This window comes from Nematolebias whitei, chromosome 11, assembly GCF_014905685.2.
Source record: "Nematolebias whitei isolate Nwh7 chromosome 11, NemWhi1, whole genome shotgun sequence".
NCBI classification, from domain to species: Eukaryota; Metazoa; Chordata; class Actinopteri; order Cyprinodontiformes; family Rivulidae; genus Nematolebias; species Nematolebias whitei.
In genome coordinates, this window is record NC_056508.1 from 22397376 (window position 1) to 22416388 (window position 19013).

The 19013-nt window shown below is 38.5% G+C and overlaps 2 protein-coding genes across 2 annotated transcripts in view; both read left to right on the forward strand.

The window, feature by feature from the left end:
* On the forward strand, positions 1–1444 carry LOC119416668 (cilia- and flagella-associated protein 251-like; the record flags this gene model as incomplete). The annotated part of the gene is made up of 2 exons (XM_037683853.1): positions 1–814; positions 1267–1444. A coding segment is annotated over one exon (807 nt), but the record flags the coding sequence as incomplete, so codon positions are not given.
* A 7324-nt stretch (positions 1445–8768) lies between these two features.
* LOC119416669 (protein phosphatase 1 regulatory subunit 12A-like) overlaps positions 8769–19013 on the forward strand; it is a 14760-nt gene continuing 4515 nt past the window's right edge. Inside the window, exons 1-4 of the mRNA XM_037683854.1 lie at positions 8769–8788; positions 10210–10300; positions 10387–10584; positions 10710–10815. Of these exons, the coding sequence (XP_037539782.1) occupies positions 8769–8788; positions 10210–10300; positions 10387–10584; positions 10710–10815 (415 nt within the window). The remainder of the gene's footprint in view (positions 8789–10209; positions 10301–10386; positions 10585–10709; positions 10816–19013) is intronic.

Here is a 19013-nt window from a genome sequence, read left to right on the forward strand (position 1 = left end):
GCAGCAGCTGTAACTGAGGATGAAGAAGATGAAGATGTAGCAGCTGTAACTGAGGACGAAGAAGATAAAGAGGCAGCAGTTGTAACTGAGGATGAAGAGGCAGCAGCTGTAACTCAAGAGGAAGAGTCCAGAGCTGAAGTTGCAATTGTGGAGGAAGAAGCAGCAGATGTAACTGAGGATGAAGAAGATGAAGAGGCAGCAGCTGTAACTGAGGACGAAGAAGATGAAGAGGCATCAGCTGTAAATGAGGATCAAGGGGCAGCTGCAACAAATGTGGAGGTGGAGGTCATTGAAAATTCTGTAGAGGAAGAGTTAAATCCAGAAAGTGAAGAAGAAGAGGTTGCTGCAGTGGCAGAGGATGAAGGATATATAATACAGGAGCAGGAAGAGGAAGCTGGAGAGGAGGAGGATGAGCAGTATGTCTCCCAAGATCATGATGCAGAGGAAGAAGATCCTGAAGAAGATGATCAAAGAGACACAGCTTCTGTAGATGTCTCTCCTACAGAGAAGGAGAACGCTGAGACAACAGAGCAGGATTCTGACGGGTCAGAGAAGGAAGGAGCGGACACGATCCCCACTACAGAGGAGAACAAGAAACTGAATGAAGAGGAAGTCCAGGATTCATCAGATGAGGATGAAGAACCAGAAGAGGAGGCAAAAGAGGAGGCAAATGTTCAAACAGAAGATATGATGGAATCAGATGACGAGGAGGAGGGGAGAGATGAAGACAAGCAGGATGGAGCTGATGAAGAGGAGGCAGAGAAAGAAGAGATATATGAAGGCGATGATTCACTTTCAAACAACTGAGTCAAATGTAAGTTAATGTTTTGGTTCATCTTTAACTGCCAAAATACAAAGTATAAAGATACAGATTATAAGAGGATAATCACTGATCACATATAAAACCAGTTCACTTCTCCCAATTCCAAATGGACACCACAACTAACTGACTTTAGCAAATACATAAATGTCTATAACTCAGTCAGATTTAGCTAAAATGTGATAAGGTAGTAGCTGAGGGTCATTCACAACACACACTCTGAGCATGAGATCTGGCAATATTAAATGAGATTGAACATGATATGTTCAAGGTACAAAAATAACTAGCATGAACAACCATGAGTGATTCACATCCATTCAATAAATGGGCATTTATTTAACAGTTTATTTACTTTGTCTAATTATAAAATCTAATATGCTTACAGAGTACATTTCTTTTTAGCTGATTGGTCATATCTTTCTCTTCTGTTGCCCTTTGCTTTACAGGGTGCGCATCAACACCTGGAGATTTATTTTCTGTGCTGGAAGTGTCCATCAAGAGGACTGGGAACTGTTTCAGACTGATGACTACATGAAGGTGCTGTGGTTTGCAGTTGCTTTAGACACAGAAATCCTGAAATGCAGACCTGATCAGAAGAATGACGTTGTTACGATGGAGGATAAGTCAAACAGGCACCGTACAGCATCAGGTGGCTGTTGAGATCGATTCAGGTTTTAGAAAGAGACTTTTTGTTCTTTGTAGTTCCAACTTTTGTCCAAGGCCAGACTGGAAACCTGTACAGTGATATGATACAAAGACAATGCACAAACTATCAGTGAACCCACAAACATACGTACTGTATGTTTAACCTGCCACGATGAGATTAAAGTGTTTTCCCACAGCCTAAAATACATCATGAAGCAAAAAAAAAAATCAATGATGATAATAATCCCAGATGTTTACACAGACTGAACGGACAAATATAGAGTTAGCAAAAAAGAAGACATTAAGTAAGGTAATTACAAAAATAATGTTTTTAATTGTGACATTTTGTATTTGTAAAAATTAAAATTTGAAGTTGACTGTTGAGAATTGTAGTTTTTTATTATAATCATAGTCTTTTTTTCCCCCCCTAGTTTTCAGGTACATCTAAAGAAAATTGAATATTGTGAAAAATGTCTATTTTTTAAAATCATTTCAGAAAGTGAAGCTCATATATTTTATATAAATTCCTTACACAGAGAGTGAAATATTTCAAAACTTTATTTATAGTCATTTTGATAATTATGGCTACACATAATGAAAAAAACAAATTCAGTGTTTCAGAAAATTAGAATATCACTGCCAGCTGTTGGTACATTTGTCAGTGGGAGCAGGAGCCAAGTCCTGCTGGAAACTGAAATCAGCATCTCATCTTAAAGCTCGTCAGCAGAAACCCTCAACAGGAGGGTTAGCCTGTCAGATGTGGTGAACAAGGTACAAGTGTTGTTTTTGTTGATGATGTCAGAAAAGAAGGATCCCCTTGCATTCTTCAGTTATAAGTTATATCTGTGAAGTGTCTCTAGATGTCACAGTGAACCTGCAGTCCAGTCTCTTTCTATGTCCATTGGATTTTTGACACTCACTTTTTTCAATTCTTACAAGTGGAGCATTTATCTACCTTCTTACCAAAGACGAAACCTTAGTGGGAACACTGGAATCAAAGATTTCTGATATTTTGAATGGAAGTTATCTACTAGTCTGTTTACTGAGTTACAGGACAAGATAGAGGTGGAAGTGTAAAACTGGTTAAAAGTTTCAACTGAACTGTCCTTAAAAAGCTTTTTCTTATAGTTCTTTGTCTAACTGAATAAATAGAAAGTGTGCTTTCAAAGATAACAGAAAAATGGTCAGATTTTTCTGTAACATCAGTTACAGAGACCTTGAAAATATTTAGACCATTACAGATGATCAGATCCAAAGTATGTCGCTGTTTGTGTGTTGTCTGTTTAATATATTGAGTCAAATCAAAATTATTAAGTGTATCACAGTTCAGAACACAGGAAGGAAGCATGACGTCTCTAAAAAGTCCTGCTAGATGCTGCGTTGACTGTGGACTTTAGAAAACCCAGTAGACAAATACCAGCATAGGACATGGAGCTAAACCATCACTGACTGTGGAAACTTCATCAAGCGACATGGATTCTGGACCTCTCCACTCTTCCTCCAGACTCTGGGACCTTGATTTACAATTGATATGAAAATTTACTTTCATCTGAAAAGAGGACATTGGACCACTGAGCAACAGTCCAGTTCTTTGTCTCCTCAGCAGGTAAGATGCTTCTGATGTCGTCTCTGATTCAGGAGTGGCTCGACTTGAGGAATGAGACATTTGTAGCTCATGTCCAGGAGTTAATCAGCTGATTAGGGTGTGACACCAGGAGTTAAAAAATATTGAAGTTCTTCACAATATTTTAATTTTCTGAAACACTGAATTTCGGGGGTGGGTTCATTATTTGTAAATCACAATCATCACAATTACAAGAAATAAAGTCTTGAAATATTTTTGAATCTATATACGAGTTTCACTTTCGGAAATAAATGACAAAAAAAATTAAACTTTTTCACGATATTCTAATATTTTTGAGATGCGCATGTATCACTGGCTCAACCAGACTGAATGTTCCCAAATGTGTAATTTTACTGTCAGTCAGTTGATGGATTAACTTCAGACGATTTTTTTAATTTATTTTTTGCAACCTTTAAATAGCAAACAGCTCAGGGACAAATATTGTTGTGTTGCTACATTACAACCCCTCAGTCCCACCTGAAGAGGTCACAGCAAAGGTCACTATCTAAAACACAACATTTAAAACAAACTGTCACAAAATGAAATGTCAGTGCAAATCAGCAACACAATATGTGCCATACTTTTACTCCATCACTACGCTGGGTGTTATTGTAGCCTCAAGTTAATGCATACAAGAATCAAAATGAAGAAACCTGCTGGAGGTTTCTCCCTGTTAAAAAGGAGTTGTTTCTTTCCACTGTTACCAATGTGCTGCTCAGAATGGGGAATAGAAAAGAAGTGAAGATTTGATACAATCTTCTGGCTTCTTTACAAGAAAAGCTTTTAATTGGCGTTTTCTCGTGAATTCAACTGTTTTTGTACAGTGCCCTGAGATAACGTTTGCTGTGAAATGATATTATATAAACTGAACAGAAATTATGCCTTTGGTGTCAAATCTGAAGGAGGAGCAGAGTGAGGTGTTTTTATAGATCCTTCTTCACAGCTTTAGATCTCAAACCTGCTGAACTTGTGTCTGAGCAAGTTTAAAACAGTCTGAATAGAACAAATGGTACAAATCTTTACCTAATGCAAAAGACTCTACACAAAGTGGAAGCTGCCATTAGAGCATGAATGTCAGATTGTATGAGCATTGTTAATGTTGTGTCATTGTCATGTTCTGTTATCTGTTTTTAAAATAAATTGTGGTTCTTTATTTTCGTACAGTTGATTCTGTGTTTTGTCACTGCTGATTAACCTGTAGCAAGCTAAATACAGTATACGTTCATTTGTCTTCATGTTATGTAAATGTTACATCTTTGTTCAAGTTTACTTGATCACAAAGTTCTGCAACAAAAGTAAAATGAGTGAACTAGTGCTGTTAATATGCGCAGGATTGTGAATATTGAAACGACCAATTTATGGCAGCACGATGACTCAGTGGTTAGCACTGTTGCCTCACAGCAAGAAGGTCCTGGGTTCAATCCCCAGTTGGACCTGGGGTCTTTCTGTGTGGAGTTTGCATGTTCTTCTCGTGCTTGCGTGGGTTTTCTCCGGGCGCTCCGGTTTCCTCCCACAGACCAAAAACATGCATGTTAGACTGATTGGTAACTCTAAATTGTCCCTAGGTGTGAGTGAGAGAGTGAATGGTTGTTTGTCTCGCTTGTCTCTATGTGTCCCTGTGATGGACTTGTGACCCATCCAGGGTGTACCCCGCCCCTTGCACAGTGATTGCTGGACATGGGCACCGGCGACCCCCGTGACCCAAAATGGAATAAGCGGGTAAAGGATATGCTGGATATGGGCACCATTGACCACCCCCTGTGACCTGAAAAGGATGAAGCAGGTAAAGATGGATGGATGGATGGATGGATGGATGGATGGATGGATGGATGGATGGATGGATGGATGGATGGATGGATGGATGGATGGATGGATGGATCTCAGTTGGATTTGCCTGGTTAAATAAAGGTTAAGAAAAGAAAAGAAAAAAATAATAAAATTAAAACTCAAAGCAGCTGTTTTAAGTTTTAATGATGCCTTTCTTATTACAAAACAACTTGAAGTACTTAGTATTTTGTTGTCCAAGATTCATCACTGAAAGAAAATCCATCCCTTCATTCATTCATTATTTTTTTATCCACTTCATCCTTTTAGGGTCACAGGGGTCACTAGTGCCTATATCCAGCAGTCATTGTGCGAGAGGCTGGGGACGCACTGGACAGGTCTCCAGTCCATCACAGGGACACAATCAAACTCCACCCACAAAGGTCCTGGGCTGGGATTTGAACAGGCAACCTTCTTGCTGAGGGGCAACAGCTTTACCAACTGTGCCACTGTGCTGCCCAAAATAAATTCTACATGTTCCATACCTCTGCAGATCCACAGCTGACTGAAGCACAGAAAAATCCAACCAGTGGTCTGCTTCTGGATTTACATGTGAGTATTATTTTACAGCTGCAGCCAAATGTTAAGGAAACTGGAAGCTATTTTCGAGTGAAAATAACAAGCAAACAGTGCAATTAACTAATCAGTTAATTTTTTAATATGACATTTTCATATCTAACATTTAATGGGATTTGCAAGTTCCAGCTTTACCACCCAAACTTCTTTGCCATAAACAAATCTTTGGTGAGTTTTTACTTTGCTTTTTTACTCTCATTATGATTAAGCAGTTGTTATATTTCCTTTGTTGTTGAGTTTAAAATCATCTGTCTTGAAGAAGATTGTCGTAACGGGCTGATAAACCCAGTGGTGAAGGCAGGCAGTCGAGGACTCACTCAGGAGTATATTAAATAAAAAAAACATTTACAAAAACAAAAAGCTGCCAAGGTAGCAAAATTAACATGGAACAACAAGGCATTCACAAGGAGCAGACCAGGACATCACCAGTGGACAGATAACAATGCCAGGATGAGGAGTGAGACAAACACACAGGCTTAAATACAGGAAAAAACAAAATAAATCCACCTGTGAGTAATCACAGATGCCAAAGACAGAGAATGAAGACACAAGACATAAACATGACACACGGAGGAGCCAGACACTAAGGAAACACAAAGCACAAACCCTACAGTTATATTGTTTGGTTATTTTATAAAGTATTGTACAGTAGTCCCTAGTTCATCGCTGGGGGATTCGTACCCTGAAGCCCCACGATAATTGAAAAACCGCAAAGTAGGAATAGTAGTACAAGTAGTAAGTAGTAGTTTATTTTAGTATTTATATACATAGATATTAAGGCGTTTTAAACCCTTCCCACACTCTTGCAATATTCTAAACAATGTTTCTTAACTCTAAAAGCTCTAAAAGAGCGCAGAATGTCATGATTTCCCTCTCTCTACCTCCGCTGCTCTCAGCCACCTGCAAGCGCTCTTGGCCACACCCACTTCCCCACTCTGCTCGCTGAGTAGCTGTTCAGCTGCAGGAGAAAGTTGATCCTGCAGTAATGGCTGCACAGAGGTGCAGGAGGTGCTAAATATTTAAAAATAATTTATTTTAAATAAAAATCACATGCCGATCATGCAGCTCATCCATCAGTGAGCCAATTGTGTGTCATGTGTAGTGAACTAAGCCTCAGGTCAAATCCTGACCTTGAGGGCCTTCCTGGGACAAGAACTGTATTTCATTGATTTGAGTCCAGAAACACAAGATTAAGTTCATCCAGAGACTTTCTAAGTGTCCTGCACTGATCAATTGAAAGAACACTCTCTTTTTCTATTATCATTACTATCTTGCAAATGTCTTGATAATCAAAGTGTGTTTAGTTCAAACCATTTTTAAATGTTGAAGTGAACTACTCATTTTAAATCAACTGTGAAACAGTATTATTGATTTTTTTAATCCTCATTCAAAGTAGAAATCAAGTTAGAATGTGCTACGGAGTAATTCATGCATTTTCTGATTTTCTGTCTGAAATTAGCAAGTGTAAGTTGGTCCAAGGTTGGAGGCAAGAAAACAAGTTGTTGGAACGAACTGTCATGTTTTTATATCCTCTCAGACGTAAATAGAGAAGCTGGCACCTGTTTTCCCCCAACTCGCCTAAACATTTCTCTCGTCTGTCTCAAAAACATCTTCAGTTCGTTCCAAAACAATTTTTCTGTTTTTCTGACTTCTAGTGACCTCTTACGTCACAAAAACACACCCCTGATTAGCTATTTCAGCCAATCAGGACTTCCCAAATGAACCGGAAATAGAACTCTTTAAATGTCTGCACTTCCTAGTTCCCGCCAGTCGAGTGCGGTGGGAGAGCAGTTCAGTTCGGAGAGCAAAACCGAACAGAATAAGTGCTGGAGAGTACAGGAGGTTCAGACATGATCCGCAGTTCTTCCGAGTCTTGTGGGAATTATGAAATCATCCACATCTGAGTGGAGCCTCTGACGGACTTACTCCTCTTGTGAGTCCACCAGTGGGTTGAACCTGTGTCGGACGGAATACCGGCACTACTTCGGACGATTCACAGCTGTTCCTACGGAGACGCTGAAAGGGTGCGTTAAATGGAACTCCGTACCAGTGGAGACACCTTCTACAGGTAAAGAGTTGATTTACACTACCTAAGTGTACCGAGGAGGAAGCTGGGATCTTAACGGAGCGTGCCGTTCTGATACCGACACATAACAAACCCTCATCCATCTTCTCTCTCAATTTTAACTCCTTCATCCCCCATCTTTAAACTCTTCTATCTTGCCAGTAATCATTCAGATATTTTCAGAAATGTCTGTTGTGAAGCAGGAAAATCATGGCCGTATGGTTTTCCTGACTGTAAAGCTAATTAATTAAGCTGTTGTTGAAATCAATTTGTCAAATTAATGTAAATGTTTGATGTTAAACTTTGATTCTGTTAATAAATGACCGCATTCATTTGATGGGTCAAAGAAAATTGACGTCTCACGTTACGTTTAATTTCAATGCACGATATTATTCAGTCCAGAAAAATGAATGAATCCGTTTAATTTATGGATAATATATCACAGATATATGTTCATCTACACATGTCCAGTCTTATAGAGCAATAGAGCGAATTTGCAATAAACGAACAGCAAAGTAGCGAAGGACTACTGTATTAAAAAAAAATCACCTGATGCAGTTAGTCAGAATCACTAACTTAAACTAATTAAAAAGAAGCTTTGAAACTAAAGAAGCAGAAATGAAGTAAATTAAACAAACATGTCTTTTTAAGCTATGTTCTATCTTTTTATGGAAATGTTGCTTATGAAACAAGACATTCAGAGCATAGAAAAATAATCATGTAGATCCAGCTAGTTACATTATCCAAGATGGATGATGTAACTAAACTATTGTATAAAATGAGAATCCCCAAAAAATTGATTACAATATGTACACTTATTTTTTTCTTTGTATCATTTCTAAAAACTTCTCCCTTTAAGTCTGATTAAACTGTACTGTAAATCATCAGTTTAAGATAAATCTTTCTGCCACCTTTGTCTCTCTGCAAAGAACCTTTTATTAGAGATGTGCAAAAACATTTCCTGTTTCTTATTTCTTCATGTAAAGTCTTTGTGTTTGTTGCTTGTGTTGAGCTGAAATGTGCCTGGACTTGCTTGCGTCAGCCGTTCTGTGATAGAAAGCTTAAATTGATTGCAAATGCATCATCCAGACACACACACACGCACGCGCACACAGACACACTGTCTTCTCGCCACAGCCTGATGATACCCTGTCCTTTTCTCCAGCCTCTCCCTTTCATCCCTGCTGCTTCGTCTCTGACCTTCCACTGCCACCATGCAAGCTTTTGTTCCCAGGTAAGTTTTACAAAACCCAGTCATGCTGCTTTATTTGCTCTCATCACTGTTTCTGGTTGTATGTGTTTAAAAGAACAAATATCATCTCACTAAGGCTTCAGGCCACACTTTATGCTTTACTATTGTTAGGGTTGCAAAGCTTCTAGAGTTGACCTAAATTTGTGTATTTCTCCTATTAAATGTACATTAATAATTGCTGGCCTCAGGGTGCTTTTCTTGGCAATTACTTTAACTAATTCATAAATGATTGTAATATGTAGTCCAAACAGAATACACATTTATAACACTGGAGACGTGTTAATGAAGCTCTTTAAAAGCTTTAAATTGTTTATTTTCTGTTTCATTGCTTATCATGTACAGCTGTGGAGTCAAATATTCTGTTATACAGTATAATAGTGTGCTGCAGAGTGGACAGCTGAGTCTCTGTCAGAGTGACGCCACAAATGAAAGATCAATAACAGTAAAAGTGTAGCAGAGGAGGAGCTAACAGCTGTGTGGGTAAAACACGAGCCTCTGCTGGTGCTGGTTCAGCTCTTTATTTGTCTGAAGCCTCTGATGCATTTTGTGTTTTGCATCTCTTCACAGCATCGTATCACTTTATATGTGACCTCACAAAGTTGGAAAGCTACTCAAAGTACAATAATTTTAGTTTTTCAACTTAGATGACGTCTGATGTTGTGGTATGAGTGGAAATTAAAATGATCAAAAGTGTGCGTGGAAGACAATTCTGCAAGAATGTGTTTGAATATTGAAGCATCCGTCCATTATCTTTACTCGCTTCCTCCTTTTTGAGTGGAGGGGCTCACTGGTGCCCATCTCCAGCTATCAATGTGCGAGAGGCGGGGGCACCCTGGACAGGTCTCCAGTCCATCACAGGGACACATAGAAATAAACGAGACAAACAACCATTCACTCTCTCATTCACACCTAGGAACAATTTAGAGTTACCAATCAGCCTAACATGCATGTTTTTGGTCTGTGGGAGGAAACTGGAGTACCCGGAGAAAACCCACACATGCGCGGAGAGAAAATGAAAACTCCACCCTGAAAGTCCCTCGAACCAGGATTTGAACCAGGGTAACTTGCTGGCAGAGGGGCAGCAGCTCTACCAACTGATCCACCGTGCTGCCTGATATTGAAGCACTTAACATTAGTCTGTGTCATGTTTTTACATCAGAAATTGTTTTCTTCTTTTTGTTTAATGTAACTTTCAGTTTGAAATACAACGATTTCTCTGAAATATTACTTTAATTGTAAAGGCTGCTGTATGTTTTTCATGTAGGAATGCACATATCCTGCTTTTGTATCTCCCGGAAACACTGAATTTCTTTGTAAACAAGTTTCAGTTTTATATTTTAAGTGCAGATTGATACATCTTTACACACATCTACCTATTTATTTTTTTTTTTTTTTTTTTTCAGTTTTTATCTGACACCAATTAAAGATGAGGAAGCAGAATCTCAGAGGAAAGCGAAGTCCCGTCATGCCAGACAAACTCGCCGGTCAACACAGGTACAAAGCAGACGGCTGACAGGCTCAGGCTTTAATTGACCGTGTTTTACCGTTGACAGACATGAAGCTGTGTGGAAATCCTGCAGGGTGTGACTCTTGCAGACCTGAAAGAGGCTCAGAGGACCTGCAGCATGTCTCATCAAGACAGAGAGGAGGAAGGAGGTGCTGTCGGAGACAGGACCTGTGTGAGGAGAGGCCTTACAGATGACAGCAGAGAACAGGACGGCCTTACAGAGCCCACAAAAACAACCAAGCTCGTTCTGAAAAGGAACAAAAAGGACGAGGTTACAGAGAGAAATTTATTCAGGGCTCACATTTGGGTTTTGTGTAGCAGAACCAACTGATTTAGTACATTTTGATGATTGTGATTTATGTATATATTCAGAGTTATTCTCATTTGTCTGTGCAGGAGGGGAACATCGAGAGCACGTTAGAAGCTCTTTCTGGATCTCCTGACCTGTCTTATTTAACCATATCTGGATCCTGTGATTTCCTTAATAAAAACTTCTTCAAAGGTAAAACTTTCCCGTTTAAATCTGTTTATATTCACTCTGCTTTCATATTGTTTGCAGTCTCAATAACAAAACAGTAAGATATAATCTTCTCGTTTTAGCAACAATTAAGAAATACAAAATAATTCAACATTTTCTAGGCAAAACTTCAAATGATTAAAATGTGTTCATTTTTTGTTCCAACGTTAGATAGTTTTTATCCATCCATCCATCCATCCATCCATCCATCCATCCATCCATCCATCCATCCATTCATCCATCCATCCATCCATCCATCCATCCATCCATCCATCCATCAGCTTTCTCTTGTTCCGAAATCGGGTTACAGGAGCAGCAACTTGAGCAGGGACATCTCTTTCCACAACCACCTCTTCCAGATAGTTTTTATTTTATTGAAAAGTTGACACTGTGCTAGACCTGTCACAATAACAAATTTTGCTGGGCGATTAATTGTGTCAGAAATATTGCGATAAATGATAATATTGTTTGAAATTTGACAATAATGAGTAATTATTGTCAAATATAAGAAGAAATGTTTAATTTATTTTGTGTACCTTTTTTGACCACTGAATGACAGTATAAGACTGTTTGAATCGAAGGATGGATAGTGAGGGAGCAAGCAGCGTGACTCATTAAGAAAAATGGGAGGGAGGCCCCTTGACGTGACATGGGCTGTCTCTCATTCCTTTTTTCCGGTACTCAAAATGGCGGACGCTCTGTGTGGTTTGAGTTTTTTAGCATAGCATTTTTCACACAAAGTTTTTAATAAAAAAATCAGTAACCAAGTTCTCAGCTTTTTTTTTGCAGAGAAAACCAACTTTTTAGACAAAGGCACGGGTTTCAACCATGAATTTTTGAGCTTCAACATGACAGAGTTTTTTTTTTTTTTCCTGAGGTCAGCCTGTTAGCTTAGCTCTTAGCTTAGTTTCTCAGATTAGCTGCTTTTAATGATCCAAAAACGTGATTTTGGACGGTTAAAACAGATTTTAAATAGAAAATAGAAAGAGAGGGGTCAGTGAAGAGCACCGGAGTTGAGCCTTTTGTGTCTTCAGTAGAAAGAGAGAGACAATAAGAAACAATAAAGCCAATAAATGAAAATGAGGTTGATAATTTTCATTTATCATGAGATCAATTGATTTATTGTTTATCTTGCCAGGCCTAAACTGTGCTGATAAAATTTTTGTCCTTGTATTTATCAGATAAAATATGGACTCCAGTTAGACTGTACTTTAATTTGAATGTCCAAACCATGATGAAAAGCACATTAAGGATTTACAGCTCACTGTCAAACTAAAACTTATTTTCCAAGAGCTCAAAAATAAAACTGGCAAACAAGCATATCCATACAAGCAGTTTTACATCTGCAAATAATTAACGCAAGGTTCAAAATGGCCACCACAGCTTCTCAACCTTAGTAGACACAGAGCGGCTAAAGCTCAATCAGTTTTACATATTAAAATAATGGTAATAATAATAAAAAAAACCTGGTTTGTTTTCTTTCTGCATCACAACAGATCACATGAGATCTTTGATTAAAACTGGCAGAGTGAAACTTTCCTTCAAGCAGTGCTACATTTAATTAGTCTTCCACAGGTTAAATGCAGTTTTGTTAAGAACTTCTGGATCACTTTCACAGAATGTTTTAAGTTTAAGAATATTTGTACACCCTCAGGTAAACATGTCAAATGGTAAATGGACTGTACTCATAAAGCGCCTTTCTATCTAATCAAGATACTCAAAGTAATTTACAACAAAAATTACCTCCACACATACAATACATTCATACAGCTCTCTACTACATCTCTACAAAACTAATCTGAATCTGTAGAGACTAATCAGAGCTTTATCACATTCGTACACTGATGGGACACACATCGAAGGCAATGAGGGGTTCAGAGTCTTGCTCAGGGGCACTCAGCGTGTGACTGCTGGTGGAATCGAACCCCCAACTCTCCCATAGGAGGACGACTGCTTTAACCACTCAGCCACAGTCGCTCCAAACCACATCATTAATTAAAAACCCTTGCTTGAAGGAATACTGATTGCCTGCTACCTTTCAAAGTTTTAAACTAAAGGTTCTCATGATCTGTTAGAGCTCTGATTATTTATTGTGAGGGACTCCCAGCTACTACCACACCAGCTCAAGATCTGTGAAATTGACGTCATTACAGCCATTTTTGAGTTTCCCAGGATTATTTAGCTGAAGTGGTCATCTTTAAACATATTACCTACAAGTTTTGTCAGTAATAAATGTACATCTCATGATTACTTTCTGAATATTTCACTAAAATTGGTTCAGTATGAGACATTTTAACATATCAGTCAAACAAACATGTATAATTCTTCAAAGTAGACTCTGATAATGACATGACCTCAGATGCCATGACTTTGCAGCACTCTTACATATCCAAGATTGTTTTTGTTTTTTTTAATTTCTGAAATGCAATCATCCTTTTCAAACCAACAATAGGTAAAACACAAAAAATAAATGCATAAAATGTTCTTGTGTCTTTTGAATGGTTTTGCATTTATTTGTTTAATTGGGCTTTATTTTTAAAGCACAACGTGCTAAAATGGCAGGTTTGTAATTCTTTGACAAGAATAGAAAAACCTACAAGCTAAAAGAAACCTTAAGATCACAATTTTTTAAAAGCTGTATCATCCATCCATCCATCCATTCATTAACTTTTACCCGCTTCTTCCATTTTGGGTCACGGGGGGTTACTGGTGCCCATGTCCAGCAATCACAGTGCGAGGGGCGGGGCACACCCAGGACAGGTCTCCAGTCCATCACAGGGACACATAGAGACAAACGAGACAAACAACCATTCACGCTCTCACTCACACCTAGGGACAATTTAGAATTAAAAGCTGTATCGTGATTTGTAAAAAAATATAATTATCAAATAGTGTTTTGGTGTCCAAATATCTTATTAGATGTTAATTTTAGTACAGATTTTGTCATCTTTATGGTTTGTCCAAGTAAGACAAACATCAGAAGTTTTTTTTTTTACTTTGTATTTTACTTTGTAAAATATATATTATTCCTACAATAATTTATTTCTCTTTGTTTTTCACTACTGAAAAGCAGAATATTGGAGTTAAGTTTATTCATCCAAATATTATGATGAAAGTAAATTTAATCTTGTCCTGTGCAGTTGGGGAGAAGTGGTGGAGAGATGAAAATCAAAACCTGGTTGAAGATGCAGCTTCTACCATAACCGATCTAAAGCACCTCTGCTGTGAGGCTGCAGACACAGAGGTATGTAAAACGTTCTTGTTAGCAGTGTTGTAATGTAACAAAGTAGAAATACTTGGTTACTGTACAAGTAGAATTTTGACGTATCTTTACTTTACTTCGGTATGTACATTTCTAGCAACTTTCACTTTTACTTCACTACATTTCCTCAATAAAATGTGTACTTTTACTTTAATACATTAAACTTAACCATTTTAGTTACTCGTTCCTACAATATGAAATTAGAAGAAATCTGGTTGGGCAATGCCTTTTTGTTCTCCCAGTCTGTGACTTCACGCGGCCCTTTTAGGTTTTGTGTTCTCCAGGACATTAACTGGTTAGATCAGCAAGGTGAAGTTGTGGGACCACTAGTCCTCCCATTAAAGAACACATAGACAGATAACCAGTTTAGGGTGATTTATTTGCTGTGTTACTTCTCGTATTTACACACGGCAGTAAACCAGTATAGCACAAGCAAGCTTGAACAACAAGGCTCCATCCATGTTGGGAGAGAAAAAAAGAACCTCTGAGTTCTGCACTTTACACAGAACGATGCGTTCACCAGCGTTGGAACAGCCACGGTGCATTCAATAGCATAGGAACTATTATATTCAGAAAGAAACAAGCCATAGCCAAACAGAACTTATCTCAGTAAACAAGCCAACTACACAACAATGTGGGCTTTCTAACAGCTTTGTTAATAAAGGGTAATAAAAGTGGAATGATTTTACTTCATTAGAATCAGACTTTTTAAAGAGCAATATTTCATTGTTCAATTCAAACTTTCAAAGTTTTTGTCACTGGATATTACACCCAATAAATGTTGTTTTGGAAATTCTAACTGTTCACTTTTACTTAATACTCTCATTTTAAGTACATTTTAGAAGAGAATTTTACTTTTGATACTTAAGTACATTAAATGTCAGATACTTTAAGAGTTTTACTCAAGTAATGATTTTAAAGGAGACTAACTTTTACCGAAGTAATTTTATGGTAATTAAGATACTTGTACTTTCACTTAAGTATCACTTTGACGTACACAACACTGCTTGTTAGCATTGAGTCCATCTGGAGATAAAATAGTTTTCAGCCCTGTTGCATCACTAGATGGAGCTAAAAGACTTACTTTGTTGTTTCAGAGCTGAGTTTACCCCAGAGGCATTGCAGCACGGCAAAGAAGTGGTTAGAGCTGTTGCCTCACAGCGAGAAGGTCACAGGATCAACTCCTGGCCTTTCTGTGTAGAATTTACACGTGCTCTTAAAACACACGAGGGTTGTGTCCAGCTACTTCAGCTGTCACTCACAGTGACAGCTGGAAATAGGCAGCAACTTCCTGTGACCCAGAAAGAAAAAGCAAATAAAAAATGGTCATCCAAAACTACAAAAAATGTGTTTGTTTTGTTTATTTGTTTAGTAACAAACATGTACAGTTCATTGATAATGTTCATAAATATATTCAAATGAAAATCAAATACTAAATTGATGCTGTTGTTCTGAAAAAGTCACAATTATTAGCAAAACTATTTCTTGCTCAAATTCTGTTTTGTTTTTTGTTTCCCTCACCTAAGAGTTAGAATTCTTCACATGCAGCTTCGCTCTGCTCTCTGATGCAACATGTTGGGAATCACAGTTATCGATGTGAACAATGTGTTCAGGGATCTTTTTGTCCAGACTCGTTATCTCACAGACAGACGGATCAGGAGGACCAAACTCCCACTGCCTCTGAGTCACTTTGCTTCTTTGCCTCACATGGTCAAGGTGTCTCAGCATTCCATACCATATTGGGCAAAACTGAACTGCCCTCAACTCGATCTCAGTAAAATATACTCACTTTTATTCATTTTGACATGATTACTTTCCATTCATATGCCTGCTACAGGGTCTACAAGTCTAACAAAGAAGCTACAATTTTTGGCAACAGTAAAATAAAATGATGCCATAAAGATGTTGCGTTTATGTTTCCTGAATATAATGGAAAATAGACTTTCCAGCTCAGTTGACACCAAGCAACACACCCCCAGACCATACACACACACACACACATACACACACACACGCACAAATCTCTCAGGAATCTGAGCCAGAGATCTGTTGGTAACATGAGAGCAATACCAGAAGGACTATATCTGTCTGTGATAATCGTACAAAGCAGCAGGTTTCATCAGAAGCCTGACGGCCTGCCTGTCACCACAGCTGAACTCTGCATGACTCTTTGATGAGCTGAACAGAATTTCCACGTATTCAGCTGGCAGAAGAAGAGGAAGGTAGAAGGGTGGTCTTTACTGACAGGAATTAAAAGGCAGATGGAGAGCAAAACTAGTTTTATATTCTGCTGCTTGTCTCACGAGAAAGCCTCAATAACTATAAGTTGCCAATTTCTTGTGCTGTTAACACTTAAAAGGATTCATTCAACCTTTATTTAGACAGGTAAATCCCATTGAGCCTCGAGGACTCATTTACAAGAGAGACCTGATTTCAACAAAGAATGATGACAACAATGGACAACAGCAACAACAATCACCAGTTAAGAAAAAGTCATACACTTTTTTTTTAACAAATAGGATGGCTAAAAAAAAGAAAAGTAACAAAAAACAGCTAGATTCTAAGGCGAATGTAGAAAACTAAAAACAGGAACATGTCAGCATTGGACCCTGCCAGGAGTCCAACAGATTCTTAAAGACACTTAGAGAGGTCAAGGTCGAGAGCTTCAAATCTTTTTGTAAGATATTTCAGGAAACAGGAGCGGAGTAGAAGAAGGCCCTTTTGCCTAGTTCAGTCCTCACTGAGGGAACACTGCAGGTAATAATGTCCTGAGAGCGCACGCTGTAGCTGCACTCACGTAGAGATATGTAGGAGATGTATGAAGGCAGCAGACCAAGAAGTGATTTAAAGATGAAAATGTACCAGTGAGAGAGTCTGCATGAAGTTAATGATGACCAGTTAACCAGTGAATACAGGGTGCAGTGGTGGGTACGATAATCACAGCCAGTTATGAATCTTAATGCACCGTGATAGACAGCATCCAACATCCACAGGGTTCTTGTAGGAGCACTCATGTGTAAATAATGTCACCGTAATCAATTGAGGGAAGGAAAGTCACAGTTACAAGGCATTTCCTAGCATTCAAAGTTAGACAGGATCTGTTTCTGAAAAAGAAACATAGTTTAATTTTCAGTTTCTTTACCAAGTTTTCCACATGGAGCTTAAAAAAGAGATGCGAGTCGACCAAGATACCCAAATATTTATAGGAATCAACAAACTCAATCAGAACACCATTTGAGGATGAAATCAGAAGAAGAATTGCTGGGACCAACTTCCTATTTGAAAAAAGCACCCCTTTGGTTTTGCCAGCATTTAGGACAAGTTTGAGGCAGAACAAATCAGTCTGGATGATGTTGAATGCAGATTGCAAAAGCTGGAAAGTCTTTCAACTGTTTTAGCTCGACAATAAACAACTGTGTCATCAGCATAGAAATGTATGGATGCATGAGAGATGTTTTTACTTACATTACATATGTAGATTGTAAAGAGGGTGGGTCCTAAGACTGAGCCTTGTGGTACACCATTGTTGACTGTTAAATAACTGGAGGAAGTACCATTATGTTGAACACATTGCCTCCGGTCTGAAAGATAGTTAGAGAACCAACCAATGGTGTGATCTGAGAAACCGATTTCTGAGAGTTTATGACACAAGATGTTATGATCCACAGTGTCAAAAGCTTTAGACAGGTCTAAGAAAAGTGCAGCACAATAATCCTTAGCATCCAGTGCTTCAACAACGTCATTCAGAACCTTCAGTGAAGCAGTGGTTGTGCTGTGTTGTTTCCTGAAACCAGATTGATGTGGAGGTAAAATGTTTGAGTCCAGGTAAGTTTTGATTTGAGAGTTTATCAGTTTTTCTAGAACCTTGGCTAAAATGCAGAGTTTAGAGATTGGTCGATAGTTGTTCAGTGAGGTGGGGTCACCTCCCTTCAGCAAAGGAAGAACAATGGCTGTTTTCCAAGTGTCTGGGATGGAGTTTTGTCTTATGGAGAGATTGAAGATGTGGGTCACAGGGACTGTGATGATATGAGCAGCCAGCCTTAAGAAATAAGGTGGAAGTTCATCTGGACCTGCAGATTTTTTAGGGTCAAGATCTTTTCACAGTTTATTAACCTCACTAACTGAGAATGGAGAAAAAGAGAAGGTGTGATTAACTGAGAATTGACTTGTAGGAGGGATTGGATTTGTAGAAGTTTGGTTATTAGGGGAAATGGCTGATTTTCTGTTAGTAACTGTGTCAAATAAAGAACTAGAAGCAACAAAATGTTTGTTGAAACAGTTCAGGATCTCATGCTTATTTGACACAGGAACAGAGTTAATGAGAAGTTGTGATGGGAGGTCAGATGATTGGGGGTGCCTGAGAGAGATTTGATGGTTTTTCAGAATCTGTTGGGGTCATTTAGATTTTTGGAGGTCTGAGATAAAAAATAGTTGTGTTTTGCTGCTTTGATGGCAGTTGTGCATTTATTCCTCATCTGCCGAAAACTCAACCTCACTTAACTAACACTCACTAACACTTAAAAGGATCTTTTGCAATGGTGAGCTGTCAAATAGTTACAATTTTTTTTCCGCTTTATCAGCCGTAAGACAGAACGGTGGCTCAGTTTCAAGAACTATTGCCTCTCAGAAATAAGGTTACCAAATCAAATCCCCCCTCCGGGTACTCCAGTTTCCTCCCACAGACCAAAAACAAGTTAGGCTGATTGGTAACTCTAAATTATCTCTAGATGTGAGTGAGAGAGTGAATGGTTGTTTGTTTCTATGTGTCCCTGTGATGGACTGGAGACATGTCCAGGGTGTCCCCCACACAAGGACTGCTGGATATGGGCACCATTGACCACCCCCTGTGACCTGAAAAGGATGAAGCAGGTAAAGATGGATGGATGGATGGATGGATGGATGGATGGATGGATGGATGGAT